The sequence below is a fragment of the Aspergillus pseudonomiae genome (assembly GCF_009193645.1).
Source record: "Aspergillus pseudonomiae strain CBS 119388 unplaced genomic scaffold BDV37scaffold_34, whole genome shotgun sequence".
NCBI classification, from domain to species: Eukaryota; Fungi; Ascomycota; class Eurotiomycetes; order Eurotiales; family Aspergillaceae; genus Aspergillus; species Aspergillus pseudonomiae.
In genome coordinates, this window is record NW_022476026.1 from 232,521 (window position 1) to 246,467 (window position 13,947).

Below are 13,947 nucleotides of genomic sequence, written 5' to 3' on the forward strand. Positions count from 1 at the left end.
TGGTCACCGTCACATTGAAGTATATATTCACCTTTTTGGATTTTATTAAAAATGCAAATACCAACATGAATATAGTATATCTGATATCACCAAGGTATTCACCGTAACTCATCCATGTAAAGGCTCTAATTACATAACGCCACGTTCATGTCAGGGCTGTGTTGCTAACTCGACTCTGATCTTCGCCTCAGTAAGATCAGACTGGAACAAGAATCCAATATCTTTCGTACTATCCACAAGCTCAACCTCTCTTTTAACGAACGCGGAGTTATCGCTCGGTTGCGAGGGCTTGTTACCCTCATCTTCACTATCCCATCCGTCCTCATCATCTATATTCTGTTTACTGACGGGGTCCAACTCGTCCGTCTCCCAAATCAACCTGAACTCATAAGGCGCCAGGCCAAACAGACGCGAAACAATGGCCTTAACTTGATAAGTATCAAACGATCGGGGTATCTCCTTCACTTTGATTTCCTCCCTTGACGCATTGTCTTGATTCGTGTCTGAGGTGCCAGTCATCGGTAAATCTCGGCGTAAGCTGAATGCTAACCTCAACAAGCGTGCAGCAACAGACCGTGGATTCACAGCAGCACCTGACCCTGTCGACGCTGTAGCTCTCTTAATCATAGGCTCACCATACATTCCACAAAGTTCACTATATCTAGGGTGCTTTGCGAGGATCTCCCGCTCCGCGCTTTCCGGGAAAGCAGATAACTCCTTGCCGATGAGCGAGAGGTAATAGAGCTCTCCATTGCTGCGATCCTTTTCTGTTATTGTGCCGTAGTTGAGCATTTTTAACGAGGAAATTCGAGAAAGAGTTAGCATATATGCCTCGTCTACTGTCATTGTTTTCTCTGGCAACCCAGTGATCGTTGATGGGCCCACCGGTTGGTCGTAGAGAGGATTCCCAGATATGCGGAGAGTTTGTAGTCCAGGAAATACAAGTGATATATGGTTGATGAAAAGCCAATTGTCAATTCTATTCCTGGACAGATCGACCGACTGAAGGTTGTTTGAAAACCGTAGAGGGCATGCTTCATCTGAATTGGTTTCATAGATCTTATCAACTTGATTTCCGCGTAGTGAAAGACGGTTCAGACTATTCATGGACGTAAGCTTTCTGAGGGAAGATAGAGAAGAGATCTCATTATCCTCCAAGGATAATGTCGTGATTGTGCTCGAAAGGGTTGATGAGATAGTTGAAATCTGGTTAGCGGAGGCGGTTAAAGTAGCTAGGGACGAAAATTGATATGTCAAAGCTGATATCTGTGAATGACTAGTTAGTCGATGCAAACTCAGATCCAGGTAACTTCGATATACCTCATCGCAAGAGAGAAGCGTGTCATCCAACTGAAGCTCTGCAATCCTCTCGAATTTCAAGCCTCCCTCCACAGGACCTATTCGGTTTCCACTATTAATTGCGTTAGTCACAATGGATTACACATGTTAAATGCCACTTACTTCAACTTCAATGTTCTCAGGCGCTTGAGTGAGTCACATATACTTGCAACATCACCCCAACGATTCAGAAGATTTCGACTGAGATCAACCTCGATAATCTTAGGGCAGGTCTGCTCGATCTCATTGCAGACTGACTGGATTTGTTCTGTGCTACCATCATGAGCAAGGACTCCTGCGACCCGTAGCCCATCTAAGAGAACAATCTTCAGCTCTTGCAGCTCGGCAAGTTGTTTTCGGATTTTGTCGAAACCAACTTCTTCTACAACCTTGCCGCTGATTTCAATCGGTTTGTGTAGAGCATCGCCGGAGACAGCACCACCAAGCTTTCTCCTGGCGGCTTCCTCTTCAAACTCAGATGCGTACTTCTCACGCAGAGCCTCTAGGAAGCTTCTAGGCTGGTCTGCAGCTCGAGACGGACGCACAAACGACCCTGCAGTGGGGTGCTTTCTTTTGCCTATGATAAGTATGAGCAAGTGCAGTAAGATGCGAACAGATTTGCCAGAACAGATTAATTGTCAAGAATAAGAGATAGATGCTGTACATGTAAAATATCTCACTCCTCCATGCTCTCCAGAGTGCTTCCCCCGTGTTGGGTCGTCCCATTCCACACCTAACCATTCGCCGGTGGTGCCTGCAACTTTCCCCGCGTAGCGGACGGTGCACAATTCGCCATTATAGGATCGCCGTTGGCACACAAAACTTGTTGAATCCATTATCAGAAGCTCTTCTGTGCAGATTACCCTATTCGCAGGCATTCCACGGACATTCTATAGTTGACTTAAAGCTCATGGGCTGTCAATTAGTAGGACAAACAGTCCCTCTCATCCAATGATAATCGGCAAGACTGCTGACATAAGATTTCCGTGGAATTTCCCTTTGAAGCTTATCACCCGCCGCGCTGTTCTCCTCCGCTACTATCAGGAATACCCAAAGTTTTTTTTCAAGGCAAATCATAATGGATTTCCAGGTGAGTCGATACCCTCTTCTTATGACTGCTCTATCTACTGTGTGTTTTGTATGCTAACGCCGTTGAAGAATCGTGCAGGGTCCAAATTCGGTGGCGGTGGTGTCGCATCGCAATCCGCGACCAACGCCGACCGTCGCGAGCGTCTTCGCAAGCTCGCCCTCGAGACAATCGACCTGGATAAGGACCCGTACTTCTTTAAGAACCATGTCGGAAGTTTCGAGTGTCGTCTGTGTTTGACGGTTCACCAGAACGATGGCTCTTACCTCGCCCATACCCAAGGCCGCAAGCATCAGACAAACCTGGCTAGACGTGCTGCGAGGGAGCAAAGGGAAGGAAAGAATCAGGATCCATCGACGCTGCCGGGTGCGATGGGCGTTCAGGTTAAGAAGCAGACCATCAAGATTGGTCGGCCTGGCTACAAGATCACAAAGATCAGAGATCCATTGACGCGGCAGCTAGGTTTACTGTTTCAGCTGCAGTATCAGGAAATCACACCAGGTGTTCAGCCCCGAGTACGGTTCATGTCGGCCTTTGAGCAGAAGGTGGAGGACCCCCCGGACAAGAACTTTCAATATCTTGTCGTAGCCGCGGAGCCATATCAGACGTGTGGTTTCAAGCTTCAGGCTCGGGAGATTGACCGTAGGGAGGGTCGCTATTGGACATGGTTCGATGAAGATAGCAAGGAATTCTGGGTTCAGATCATGTTCAAGACTGAACGAGAGGAAAGATTTAGCGGTGTCCCAGGTCTGGCACCGATGGACCCCAAGTGAGCCGCCTAAAGTGGTGGTTACGTATGGGTCTGCATGAGAAGGAAAAGTTGACGAAATTATCTTTCCATTCAACGGAGGTGCATAGGGCGTTTGAGGATCTGTTTTTTACTGCAGCTTTATGTGATTCAAATTCATGTTACCCCAGCTATTGTAATTTGGCCGAGAGCAGGCCTTCCGATGGCGTCCTTTATTATATCTAACTCTTTCTCCGTCTCAGCTGGTACAAACATCAACCTGGAACATTACTGAGTGCCACGGGAAATTTACAAGGATTGAAGCCTATTACCAAGTTCAAGTATTTCATGGGATCACCACCAACTATTTTATATGCAAACTAGACTGAGATGTAAAAGGTACAACTTTGTACTTTGGGTATTTTTCCTGATAAATGCATTGATGCATCAAGCTAGAGGTAACAAAAGTAGCCAGTCATTCGTGATCTGCACTTGTAGGTGTCACAGGCTCTGAACTTTCAACCAAATCATGAACTTGTTTGTAGTTCTTAAGGCTAGACACAGTGTGCAACTAGCGGGCGTCGTCTTGCGACATGCAAACATAGTAAGGAAGATGCACAGGTCGTTATCAATGACATGAAATGCCAAATGCGCTAGACGCTAGATGAAATCAAACGAACAAAGATATGTCGAGAATGTATCCTAGATAAGCTGCCGGAAAGACTTCCGCGCAAGCCTGCCCGCGGACCGGCTTTCCGAGGCGCTCATCCTGCATACAGCGATCATTCCGAGTATCAGTTCGATTCTCAGTTATTCTGGAAGGCATTGAATGCCTTGTATGTATATCCGATGAACGGAAGGCTCATTTCAGCCTCCTGTTCCTCGGGCATGGCACGGGCCTGAGCACGATGGATAGCACTGGTATCTTCCTGAGGAATTTCGTCAATGGGGAAGTAGGACACGTCGATATTCGAGCTCAGCCGAGGTTCGAAGGGAGCGCGAATATTGCGAAGCTGCTCCCAAACAACACCACGGAAGAACGGATGGTTCTTGATCTGCGTGGCACCACCGAACTGGCCGCCGTCATTGCCAACACGGTGCTCTGCATCACAAAGGAAGCTGTATAAAATGGTCAGGCCCATGCATGTGAATATAGTGCCAAGAACGGGCGGGGGTAAATACCTTCGGATTAAGCCCTCGGATTCGCGAGAAAGAGTAAGCTCTTCAGGGAAATAGAGACATTCCCTCCAGTTCACGATCTTCCTGTAGGTATCGGTAGTATCCTCAGCACAGAAAGGTGGCCATCCCACAAGACATTCAAACATGATAGCACCAACTGACCACCAATCACAAAGATAGGTGTATCCTTGACCGTTGAAAATTTCAGGCGCAATGTAGTCAGGCGTGCCGACCGTTGAATAAGCCATGGCTCGACGGGACTTTCTCCATGTGTTAATTTGGCCACGGTTTGATACCGTGAGATTAATCGCATCACTAAAGTATCCCGAGTTACGGTTCTTATCCTTGGAGGTAGAATTCTTCAACAAGTTTTGATAGTATGAATTGTCATGAGTCTTCTTGCCGCCAGTCGAGAGACCGAAATCGGTAAGCTTAACATGACCACCACGGTCGAGAAGAATATTGTCAGGTTTGATATCACTGTAATTGAGTTGCTGTCAGTATATTATTTTGAGCACAAATGAATGCGTCAAACAAAAAAAAAAAAAAAACAAGTAAAAGAAGAAAAACAGCCGGGAGGACAGCGATGGAACAAGCGATATGACAAGCGACCAACTTACCGATGAAGGAAGCCTAGTTTGTGGACTGCTTCGATAGCCATCACAATCTCTGCCATGTAGAATCTAGTGATGTCCTCGGAGAAGATTTCGTACTTGATCAGCATGGTCATCAGGTCACCACCAGGTAAGAACTCCATCAAAAGGTAGAGGTATGCGGTGTCCTGGAACGAAGCGTGTAACTTCACAAGCCAAGGGTTATCCTTGGAATCAGCCAAGATATCACGCTCGGCGCGAACGTGGGCCAGCTGGTCTTTCTTGAACATTTCAGTCTTGATTAAAGACTTAAGCGCATAGATTTTGCCGTCGGTCTTCCTTTGCACAAGCTTAACCTCACCAAATGCACCCTTTCCAATAACCTTAATAGTCTGGAAGTTCGACGGCGTCTCCTTGGTCCGAAGGAATCGGAGGAAGTTCGACTCCTTCTTCGCAATAGTTTCTCCCTCCTGACGCTTGGCATCCTTGGAGATACTCGGGTCTTGGATCATCTTGTCCAGGTTCGTAGAACTGTTTATTCCAGCACGGACATTAGTTGATCAAGTTCAAGTTCCTTATTCCAACCATTCATGTGGGACTTACCGCATGTTACGATCGCGCGCACGCTCAATGTTCTCGTGGAAGAAAACATTCACCAGCTCCTTAGCGGCCTTACCACGTTTGTGGACATTCTCTGAGTATCGCTCTGGGTAGCGTTGGAGTTCTTCATTCTCGGCGGGAGTCCGGGGGCTGCGCGGCATTGGCGGGGCTAGATGGCCAGGCTGTTGCTGTCCCGGGGCGGACGAGCCAGCGGTACGAGGTCTCTGAGCCGGAGAGCCTGAACGACCGAAGAAGCCAGTCCGGTTCGAGTTCAGGTCCTGGTTGGAGAACTGCTGGATGAGGCCGTTGGTTCCATCGTTGGCGCTGTACCCCATGCGTGATTGATATGCGGGCTGCGGGGACTGCAAGTTTGACTGCCCATAATGCTGCTGAGCGTAGGCGGCCTGAGGAGGATATGGGTTTGCCATGAAATATCCCTGGTTGTAGGCTCCGTTTTGAGCATCCATGTAATCCTGAGGGCCTTGGTTTTGGTAGATCGGCTGAGGGAACGCGGAAGGAGTTGTGGGATATGCGCGGTTGTTGGCCGCCGCATTGAAACCACGCTCGTTGTACCCGAAGTTCAGGTGGAGACGGTTATTATTGGGATCCATCTTTATACAAAGTCCCTCCGGTGGTCACTCCGTCCCGGATGAGGGGGTCTTTAAAAATGGGACAGGAGGCGGTTTGAGGTGAAAAGTGAAGACCTTCAAGGGGGAGGGGAATTGCCCAAAGGAGCGGTGGCTCAGGAGGTCGAGTGCGACAAGTAATCAAGAGGGGCGGATAATTAGTGGAGTGGACAACTCCGTACTCCACGGACAGACAAAGGAGAGAGACACGGGTATTACGGTCTCTCACTCTCTGTGCCGTATGAGTTGAGGAAGGGGTTGTTACCAAGGAAAAGAGAGACAGAGATCTAAAAGAAGGGGAAAGACTGGGGAGAAGTTGAAACGCCCGTGGTGTGAGACCAGGAGCAGGAGCGTGAGCCAGTCGCTCCTCCTGTTGTCCGACTAGTCCAAGTCTGTAACTTTTTTACTGGAGTCTGGACTTTTGGGTTCATTAGCCATTCCACGCCTACGGAAAACCATTGGTGCCACGAGTGCGGAACAGGGGGGGTTGGCTTTATTGGCCTGGGGCTGCCAGGCACCTTGGCCGGCTCTTCACTCGCTTGGCGCCACTTCGATTCCCACCTGACAAACCGCCCCGATTGGTCCTCCCCGGCTGACTCAGCCACATATACTTCTATTGTTTCGATGTCCTCAAAGAGATAGACTTGGATCGTGAGGAATAGTCAACCCGAGTTAATTATAAATAGAAGATCTTCGTCTCAACTCTATTGCCCGGAGTTCCATCCATATGAATGCTTCTTCTGGGGGAGAAACTAACTAGCCCATCCATCTCCCCCCCTAGTAATATGAACTACGGAGTACGGAGTACTGTGTAATTACTCCATAACCTAGGGTATCCATCTCTCAAAGGTGGGCCACGGAAGCACCTCATCTTGTCGATGATAATTCCCTTCAACCCTCAACCAGAGTTCCAAAAGGTGGTTTGGAACTGAACGAATTGATCTACCTTGGGGAAGTAGCTACAAGTTCGAGACATCTCTCATGTGTATACTCTGTACCACTAGTGCTTTAGAATGCCGCGCAGAAAAAAATACCCTTCTTCCATCGGATTAACCATGTTCCGGATGACGGAGCGGCGCAGAGATCCCGAACTTTTTTTGGGCAAATGGACTATGATACGCATCCAAGAAGAAGGGATACTCCCTCCCTAGTACCATACCGTGCCAATCTGGTTATATACCACATCCTTAATAACACCATTTGATATCCTCCGTGTCATATTCGGCCAAATCCCCCTCCACTCTCGGAGACCATGGCGGAATCTTCGAATTCCGCTGCGGCCTCTGGCCAGACGCAGACCGCGGCAAAGCCTACGAAGGCACCGAACCCAGTATGGAAAATGATGGGTAAGTCCCCGACTACGTCCTGTGTCTCATATCAATTGGGACTAACCATTCTATCTAAGGGATGCCCAACTTCCGCCTTAAACTTCCTTCCCGCAATTGGATGATCTTTCTCACAGTAACCGGCTCTTTCACCGCTGCCCTGGTCTATGACCGCAAACAGAAGAAGCGTACACAACAGAAGTGGTGTGACTTGGTGGCGCACCTTTCCAAGGAGCCTCTCCCAATTGATCAAACGCGACGGAAGCTTACAGTCTTTCTGTCGGCCCCTCCTGGCGATGGTCTTCGCGTTGCCCGGGAACACTTCAAAGAATATGTCAAGCCTATACTAGTCGCCGCGGCCTTGGACTACCAGGTGATCGAAGGACGGCGGGAAGGCGACATCCGCGCTGGCCTTGCGGAGCGAATTCGCAAGTCTAGGAGGAAGTCCGGCGAGTCAAGCTCTGTGGTGGAAGAAACTGGCATTGAAGAGGTCGTTGCGGAGGCTAGGGAGAAGATGGGAGTGGTGGAGGAGCCAGTTCCCAAGGGCGATCTGATCATCGGACGTAATACTTGGAAAGAGTATATCCGAGGTCTCCATGAGGGCTGGCTTGGACCACTCGACCCTCCCCAGCCGCCTGTTTCGATAGATGTGCCGTCACCATCTGAGGGAGCAGAGACCAGTGGCTCTCCCGATGACACCCCTACCGCAGAGAACGCCGAGAAGAAAGAAGAGCCTGAGAAGAAGGAAGAGAAGAAGGAAGAGAAACCGAAACCTACCGGCCCGACCCCAGCATACATCACTCCCGCCGACTACTCGTCACAAAACCTCCCACGATCTCTCCCACAGTCCTTGGATGGCTCCGTTCCGATCCATTTCCCTCACATTCTAGGATTCTTGAACACTCCTATCAGAATGTACCGATACTTGAACCAGCGCCACCTCGCCGATAGCGTCGGACGAGAGGTTGCTGGCATCGTTCTCGCCTCGACGACCCGGCCATACAACGATGGTTCATTCAGCACAGACTCCGAACTAACCCCAGCGGATATCGACGCCGCTTCAGCCTCCGATAACCTGATGGGTGGAAACTACGAACAACAAACGCTTCTCGAAGAGGAAGAAAAGGACTGGCACAAGTCCGCGCACAAGAAGGATGAGGCGAACCCTGATAAGGAGCGCGAATGGGTGGACTCTGTCGTTCTGGATTCCCGTATCGCAGCCCGAATGCAGCGCTACGTCCTTTCGCCCGAAGATGAAGCCCGCTCGCAACGGATTGCCGAGGGCGCAGAATACATCCTTGGTCAGGAGCGGCCCACACCCGTTCCTTTCTGGCAGCGTATGTGGATTAAGTACGGATACGGAGAGGACGAGGAAACCCTCAAGAGGAAGCCTATCCTTGGAAACATTGACGGAGAGGACGACCAGTGATTCACGGCCCAGTTCAAATTGATATCTCGCATGGTTATGGAACGGAAGCTCTAGATATGTGTGTTTGGGTTATATACACCAGCATTGGTTGGGATGGTGAACATAGGATATACCTCATCTACTGTACCAACAAATGAATCTATACTGTATATTAGTCTAGTTACGGCATTAAATTTCTACTCGTACATACTGGATTCGATGTGTTGTTCGGTATCAGACAAACTTCCCTCTTTGCATATTTTCCGCTATGCCCAGGTGTTGAGAAATGGTCTAATAGTTAACATTGACTCTATCCTCGCTCTATACAATACAGGATATATTTACGCAACCTGGGTGAGCAAGAAAGAAACAAGAAAATGAAGGGAAAGTTTGCTTTTGATCCTTTCACACACTAGCTGGTTAGCTCCCAGTTCGACTGGTGAAATCTTAACTATACTAGTACTGGTACATCATCTCCGGGTGTTCCGATCGCTTGATATCTTATATCAGAAAAGTTGGGCTTTTTTTCTTCATTGTTATAGCAGTGTAACTCCACCCTCATTCTTAGGCCGTAAAACTCTTGACTTCTATACTCGGGTCTGGAAAATCAACTGCAAATATTCCCCGCAGTTGAGAGGTATTGGAAGAGACTGATTGTACTCTTCTCCATGACATCATCTTAGTTCAGCTGGAATACTGACGACTCAGGCCACTTGCTCTTGGCCTTCTCAGCGTAAGCGGTCTTTGCGGCCTGGTCGCTTTTCCACTCGTCCAACAATTGCAGGCCAGCAAGAGCGGTCTCGATGCTATCAATTTGCGAGTCAAGGGTGGCGGTGAGATCCTTCTCACACTGCGCCTTGGAGTCTGCTTTCAGTAGCTGCCGGCATGTCAGGCCTGCTTGTGTGTGGGGCGCGCTGTCCTTGTGTGCCGACAGGAAAGAGTCATTCCACTCGTCGAGGCTCTGGGCCTTCGGGAGCAGAGTCTCAAACTCGGCATTTACAACCTCAGCCACCTGAGGTGGCAGTGGCTCAGAGAGACCGTCCAATGCCTTGCGGAAACGGAGAAGCTGAATGTGAAGGGTTGGGTTGGAAGCATCAATTGCATGGGCGGCCGAGAGGCATTTGAGTGCGAGCGCATATTTACCTGCAGATCAAGTTAGTTGAGGTCACTGTGATATTGCATGGGTTAGTCTTCTTACCTCTCCTGAGATAGACCTCGAATCCAAGATTCTGGGCCTCAATGCTCTTGGGGCTGGACTCCAAGAGCGGAGTCAGGAACTTGGTTGCCTCCTTGAGTGGCTCCTGGGTCTGGACAAGCTTGTTGCCAAGCGGGTCGGGGTCTTCCTTCTTCACTTCACCATCACCACCCTTGGTGCTTGCTGCTTTCCTTGCCGCTCTCTTGTCGGCCTCAATCTTCTCCAGTCGCTCTTGCTCCTTCTTGGCCTTCTTGAGAGCCTTCTTACGCTCAGCGCTGTCAGCGTCACCCTCGGCACCGTTGGGCAAGGGCCCATGAGCGAGGTCTGGTTGGTCGTGGAGAAGCAGGTATGCCCTGATGGCAGAAAGAGCTGCCCGAGTGTAGAAGGGATGTTGACGCAAGCGATCCTCCCAGCGGACCATGTCAACATATGCCCTGACCATGCCCTTCCTCAATGAGAAGCTATGGAAGTCAAACTGGTCTTCTTGCCACGTGTCGAAGATATTGTAGATTCCATGGAAGCGCTTGAGTGCAAGCCCAAGTTTCTTCTGGCGCAGATAAGACTCGCCATCCTCGGTCAGATACCAGACACACTGCATCTCGTGAAGATCGCCCATCGCACCACCGACAGCCTCATTCCGAGTAAATTTGCTCATGTTTTCAAGTGCCTTATCGTTGTCATTGTTGCGAAGTTGGTACTTGGCTGCCTTGGAGTTGATATAACGGTCCTTCTCATCCAGCTGCCTAGCCTTCTCCATTTCCTCTGCCGCTTTCTCGATGTTACCATAATGCTTCCAGATCCTGGCCTTGGTCATCTGGTATTCTACGGCCTTAGGAGACAGCTCGATAGCCTTGTCGACATGCTCCATGGCCTTGGTCAGATTGCGGCTGAGGTGGTAGTTGTAGTGCTGCGCGAGGAAATAGTGGGAGGAAGAGAGGAAATCCTTGTTGTCGCCGTTCGCCTCGCCTTCCGCAGAACCGTTGGTTTGAGGTGCGGAAACGTAGCCTTCCACCAACTCCTGCACTGTGTCACGTTTCCAAGTGTTGGTGTATAGGGATTTGATATTCGCAAAAAGAGAAGGAACGCCCTTCTTGAGCATACGTTGCAAGTAAGCATCAGCAGCTTGCTTGAAATCCTCACCTTCCAAGAAGTCCAGTGGGATCCGACGAGGAGCATCGCCACGAGGGTTCTTCTCCACCCAAGAGTCGTATACAGCCTTCAGAGCCGAGTGGTCATCGTCGGCAACACCCTTAGCTCTGATCAGAGCATCATAGTACATCGAGTTCTCGGGATTGCGGTCGAGAAGCGCAGTGTACGCGGCCTCTGCCTCCGCCTTCCTGTCAAGCCGCAGAAGGTAGTCCGCCTTCATCTCCATGACGGCCAGCACATCCGTAATTCTGTGACCCACGGTTTCGAGGTGTTCTAAAGCCTGCTCGAGCTTGCCTGCCTCGGCCATAATCGAATTCTTGTACAGAACGGCTTCCGAGTGCTCCATGTCGGAAACTGGTGGCGTGGACTTCAAGGTCTCCTCATACGTCGTTAACACCTTCTCCGCCTCTTCCAGATCTCCTGCCAAATGATGTGCGATAGCCAAAGCCGTCCAGTTCTGGCGGAAAGCGGGTCGGGCCTGGAGCATGGTGGTTCGGCTCTGGATATATCCCTGGTAATCCCGCATTTGCATCTGAAGCAGGGCAAGGTCACGCTGGATAGGCTGAGACTCCGGTTCAATCCTCAATGCGAATCTGTATGCCTTGATTGCCTCCTCGTAGTTCTTCTCCGCTCGATATAGCAGACCGTAAACGTGCCAGCAGATGTGCGATTTCATGTCATTCTTGAGAGCTTCCTTGGCCATCGCAAAGGCCTCTTCTTGCTGTCCAAGGTTGCTGGTAATCAACGCCTTCATTGCTAGGGTATCGCCATGGTTGGGGTTCTTCCGAAGAATTTGCTCCGCGGTCTTGATACCTGTTGAGGACAAGCAACTTTTAGTGGGCTGACACTGGTTCCAATTCCGCACAGGAGCTCACCTTTCTTATGTTGTTTATTCTCATAGTGGCGAACCACCTGGCGGAACAAGGATGCGTCCTTAGAACTCAATGGTTGTGGCATGATGGGTGGGTGAGGGACTGCAAGTTGGTTGACTTGTGTGTCGACGGACTGAAGCTGGTGTGCGCGGGGGGTGATTTAATTGTTCCTTCGGGACCGACGAGCGATTAGGCAATGATAAGCTATGACCAACAGAGAAGGAGTAACAGACAAACCAATTTTGAATTGGTCCTTGTTGCAGCCCAGAAGGGTTTTGCCCACTGCGATTCAAGCTCAATGTTCCTTCCCGATCGCAGGTTCTCGAGGACAGACCGGCAAATGGACGAAATAATAATTTATCCGAGATGGACGCTTGCGTGCATAAATCGAACCCCGACAGCCCTAAACTCGGATCTATGCCCAACAATCAGTGCCAGCAAATTCCTGTCGTATGCTGGCTAGTATTTTGTCAAGAGTGTGTGAGACAACGATTGACCTGGTATTTATATACTGCGCTGCTTTCTATGCCGACGCCTGCTTCACATCGGGGTATTCATAATTTCATCAAGGAACGCTTTATATATGCAACTAGTGTACACATTGAGTATATACATTATATCTTGAATCATGACTGGATGCCCGTATAAGCCTGACGAAAAACATATCGACTGTTCGTTACCCTCTCAAATAGCTATTCCCAAGGTTGGAAAAGCTATTGGTATCAGCTCTTCCTGTCTGCGATCATCGTTGCTTTCTTTCCCGCCAGCTATTGAGCGCTTCTTCCCAGCCTATCGATGAGCCATTGCATCTTTCGGTCACGAGACCCCATGTTCGTGCACGGATGATCTCCTCAACATTGCGCTGATTCCGGACAAGATTCGCTAAGGACTCAGTTCGTGCCTCGCGAGGGAAAAATCGCCCGGAGTACGGATCTAAACGTTCATTGACGACTCGCTCTCGATCCTTGGCAGATTCGGTCTGCCGAAGAACAAGATCCGGGTCGTCCGGGTCGGGGCTTGTAGCGACGCCGGCGCAGTAGTTGAGCACGTCCGATCGTGTCTGCCATGAGGGGAATAGAACGTTGTCTTTGAAGTTCTGACATGCAGCGGGGTCTATTGTACGCCCCACTTCAGAATCTGTTTGACGCACAGCAGTCGAAGAAGGATCGAAGCCCTCCCGCGATGGGGTGAACAGAGCATTGAGGTTCTGGGTAATGGAATCGTCTATTGTCGATCTGGATAGACGTAGGAAATCTATAAAGCGGGGAAATGGTCGATAAGCTTGAGATTCCATTGTCATGGTTAGATGGTCGTTGTCGCTAAGGCATACCTCGGAGCAATCTCTCATTGAAGCAAAATTGGGGGCTCAGTTCGGGAGCCGATGTTGACGTTGCCCGAGTCATTTTTGGATGCTCGGCCTGTGTAGACTCCCGTCCCGAACTGCCCTTCTCAGTCCAAAACCACTCCAGATTGTACCACGTTGAAGGGGTGCACGAAAACAGTAGACAAAGTGGCGGGATGGCGGATGAGTAATAGTGTGGTATTTGGAACTCTTGTGAGGGTCTCAAGGGTTGTTGTCCGGATAATACGACCAAAGACTGAGGGATTCGGCCAATATAAATGACGCTTGACTCTTTGTCGAGGATTACGTGCAGTGGAGAGTCTCTCAGACAAGACGAGCCGTTGGTGTTGGATGGAATGGAATCATAAGGTATTTGCCCAAAACGGCTAGATTCTTATCGATAGCTCTCGATCACGGGACTTCGTGACCCGTGACGCGTTGCATGCATTGTAAGAGGACTTCAACGTCCCTTCAACATTTGCATTGTATCTTAAATTGTATCAGAA

The 13,947-nt window shown here is 49.7% G+C and overlaps 6 protein-coding genes across 6 annotated transcripts; 2 read left to right on the plus strand and 4 right to left on the minus strand.

Moving 5' to 3' along the window:
• Positions 1 to 150: 150 nt before the first annotated feature.
• On the minus strand, positions 151 to 2,174 carry BDV37DRAFT_271717 (putative tubulin-specific chaperone; the record flags this gene model as incomplete). The annotated part of the gene is made up of 4 exons (XM_032084755.1): positions 151 to 1,266; positions 1,321 to 1,411; positions 1,462 to 1,915; positions 2,003 to 2,174. 4 exons carry the CDS (start codon positions 2,172 to 2,174, stop codon positions 151 to 153), a joined length of 1,833 nt encoding a protein of 610 aa, XP_031941323.1.
• A 187-nt stretch (positions 2,175 to 2,361) lies between these two features.
• BDV37DRAFT_122300 (spliceosome assembly protein PRP11) lies at positions 2,362 to 3,578 on the plus strand. The gene is made up of 2 exons (XM_032078599.1): positions 2,362 to 2,428; positions 2,497 to 3,578. Exons 1-2 carry the CDS (start codon positions 2,417 to 2,419, stop codon positions 3,196 to 3,198), a joined length of 714 nt encoding a protein of 237 aa, XP_031941324.1. The 5' UTR covers positions 2,362 to 2,416; the 3' UTR covers positions 3,199 to 3,578.
• BDV37DRAFT_122297 (serine/threonine protein kinase CBK1) lies at positions 3,579 to 6,286 on the minus strand. Its single transcript, XM_032078597.1, has 4 exons — positions 5,528 to 6,286; positions 4,952 to 5,455; positions 4,335 to 4,811; positions 3,579 to 4,271 (listed from the first exon to the last, which is right to left on the minus strand). The coding sequence occupies exons 1-4, from the start codon at positions 6,133 to 6,135 to the stop codon at positions 3,959 to 3,961; spliced, it is 1,902 nt and encodes a 633-aa protein (XP_031941325.1). The 5' UTR covers positions 6,136 to 6,286; the 3' UTR covers positions 3,579 to 3,958.
• Positions 6,287 to 7,303: 1,017 nt separating this feature from the next.
• Positions 7,304 to 9,336, plus strand: BDV37DRAFT_122316 (Tim22-complex subunit TIM54). The gene is made up of 2 exons (XM_032078602.1): positions 7,304 to 7,496; positions 7,556 to 9,336. Exons 1-2 carry the CDS (start codon positions 7,403 to 7,405, stop codon positions 8,902 to 8,904), a joined length of 1,443 nt encoding a protein of 480 aa, XP_031941326.1. The 5' UTR covers positions 7,304 to 7,402; the 3' UTR covers positions 8,905 to 9,336.
• BDV37DRAFT_122330 (peptide alpha-N-acetyltransferase complex A subunit NAT1) lies at positions 9,234 to 12,223 on the minus strand. Its single transcript, XM_032078603.1, has 2 exons — positions 10,082 to 12,223; positions 9,234 to 10,026 (listed from the first exon to the last, which is right to left on the minus strand). Exons 1-2 carry the CDS (start codon positions 11,979 to 11,981, stop codon positions 9,563 to 9,565), a joined length of 2,364 nt encoding a protein of 787 aa, XP_031941327.1. The 5' UTR covers positions 11,982 to 12,223; the 3' UTR covers positions 9,234 to 9,562.
• Positions 12,224 to 12,794: 571 nt separating this feature from the next.
• Positions 12,795 to 13,798, minus strand: BDV37DRAFT_122310 (MIX23 family protein). The gene is made up of 2 exons (XM_032078601.1): positions 13,430 to 13,798; positions 12,795 to 13,353 (listed from the first exon to the last, which is right to left on the minus strand). Exons 1-2 carry the CDS (start codon positions 13,500 to 13,502, stop codon positions 12,842 to 12,844), a joined length of 585 nt encoding a protein of 194 aa, XP_031941328.1. The 5' UTR covers positions 13,503 to 13,798; the 3' UTR covers positions 12,795 to 12,841.
• Between the last annotated feature and the right edge of the window lie 149 nt (positions 13,799 to 13,947).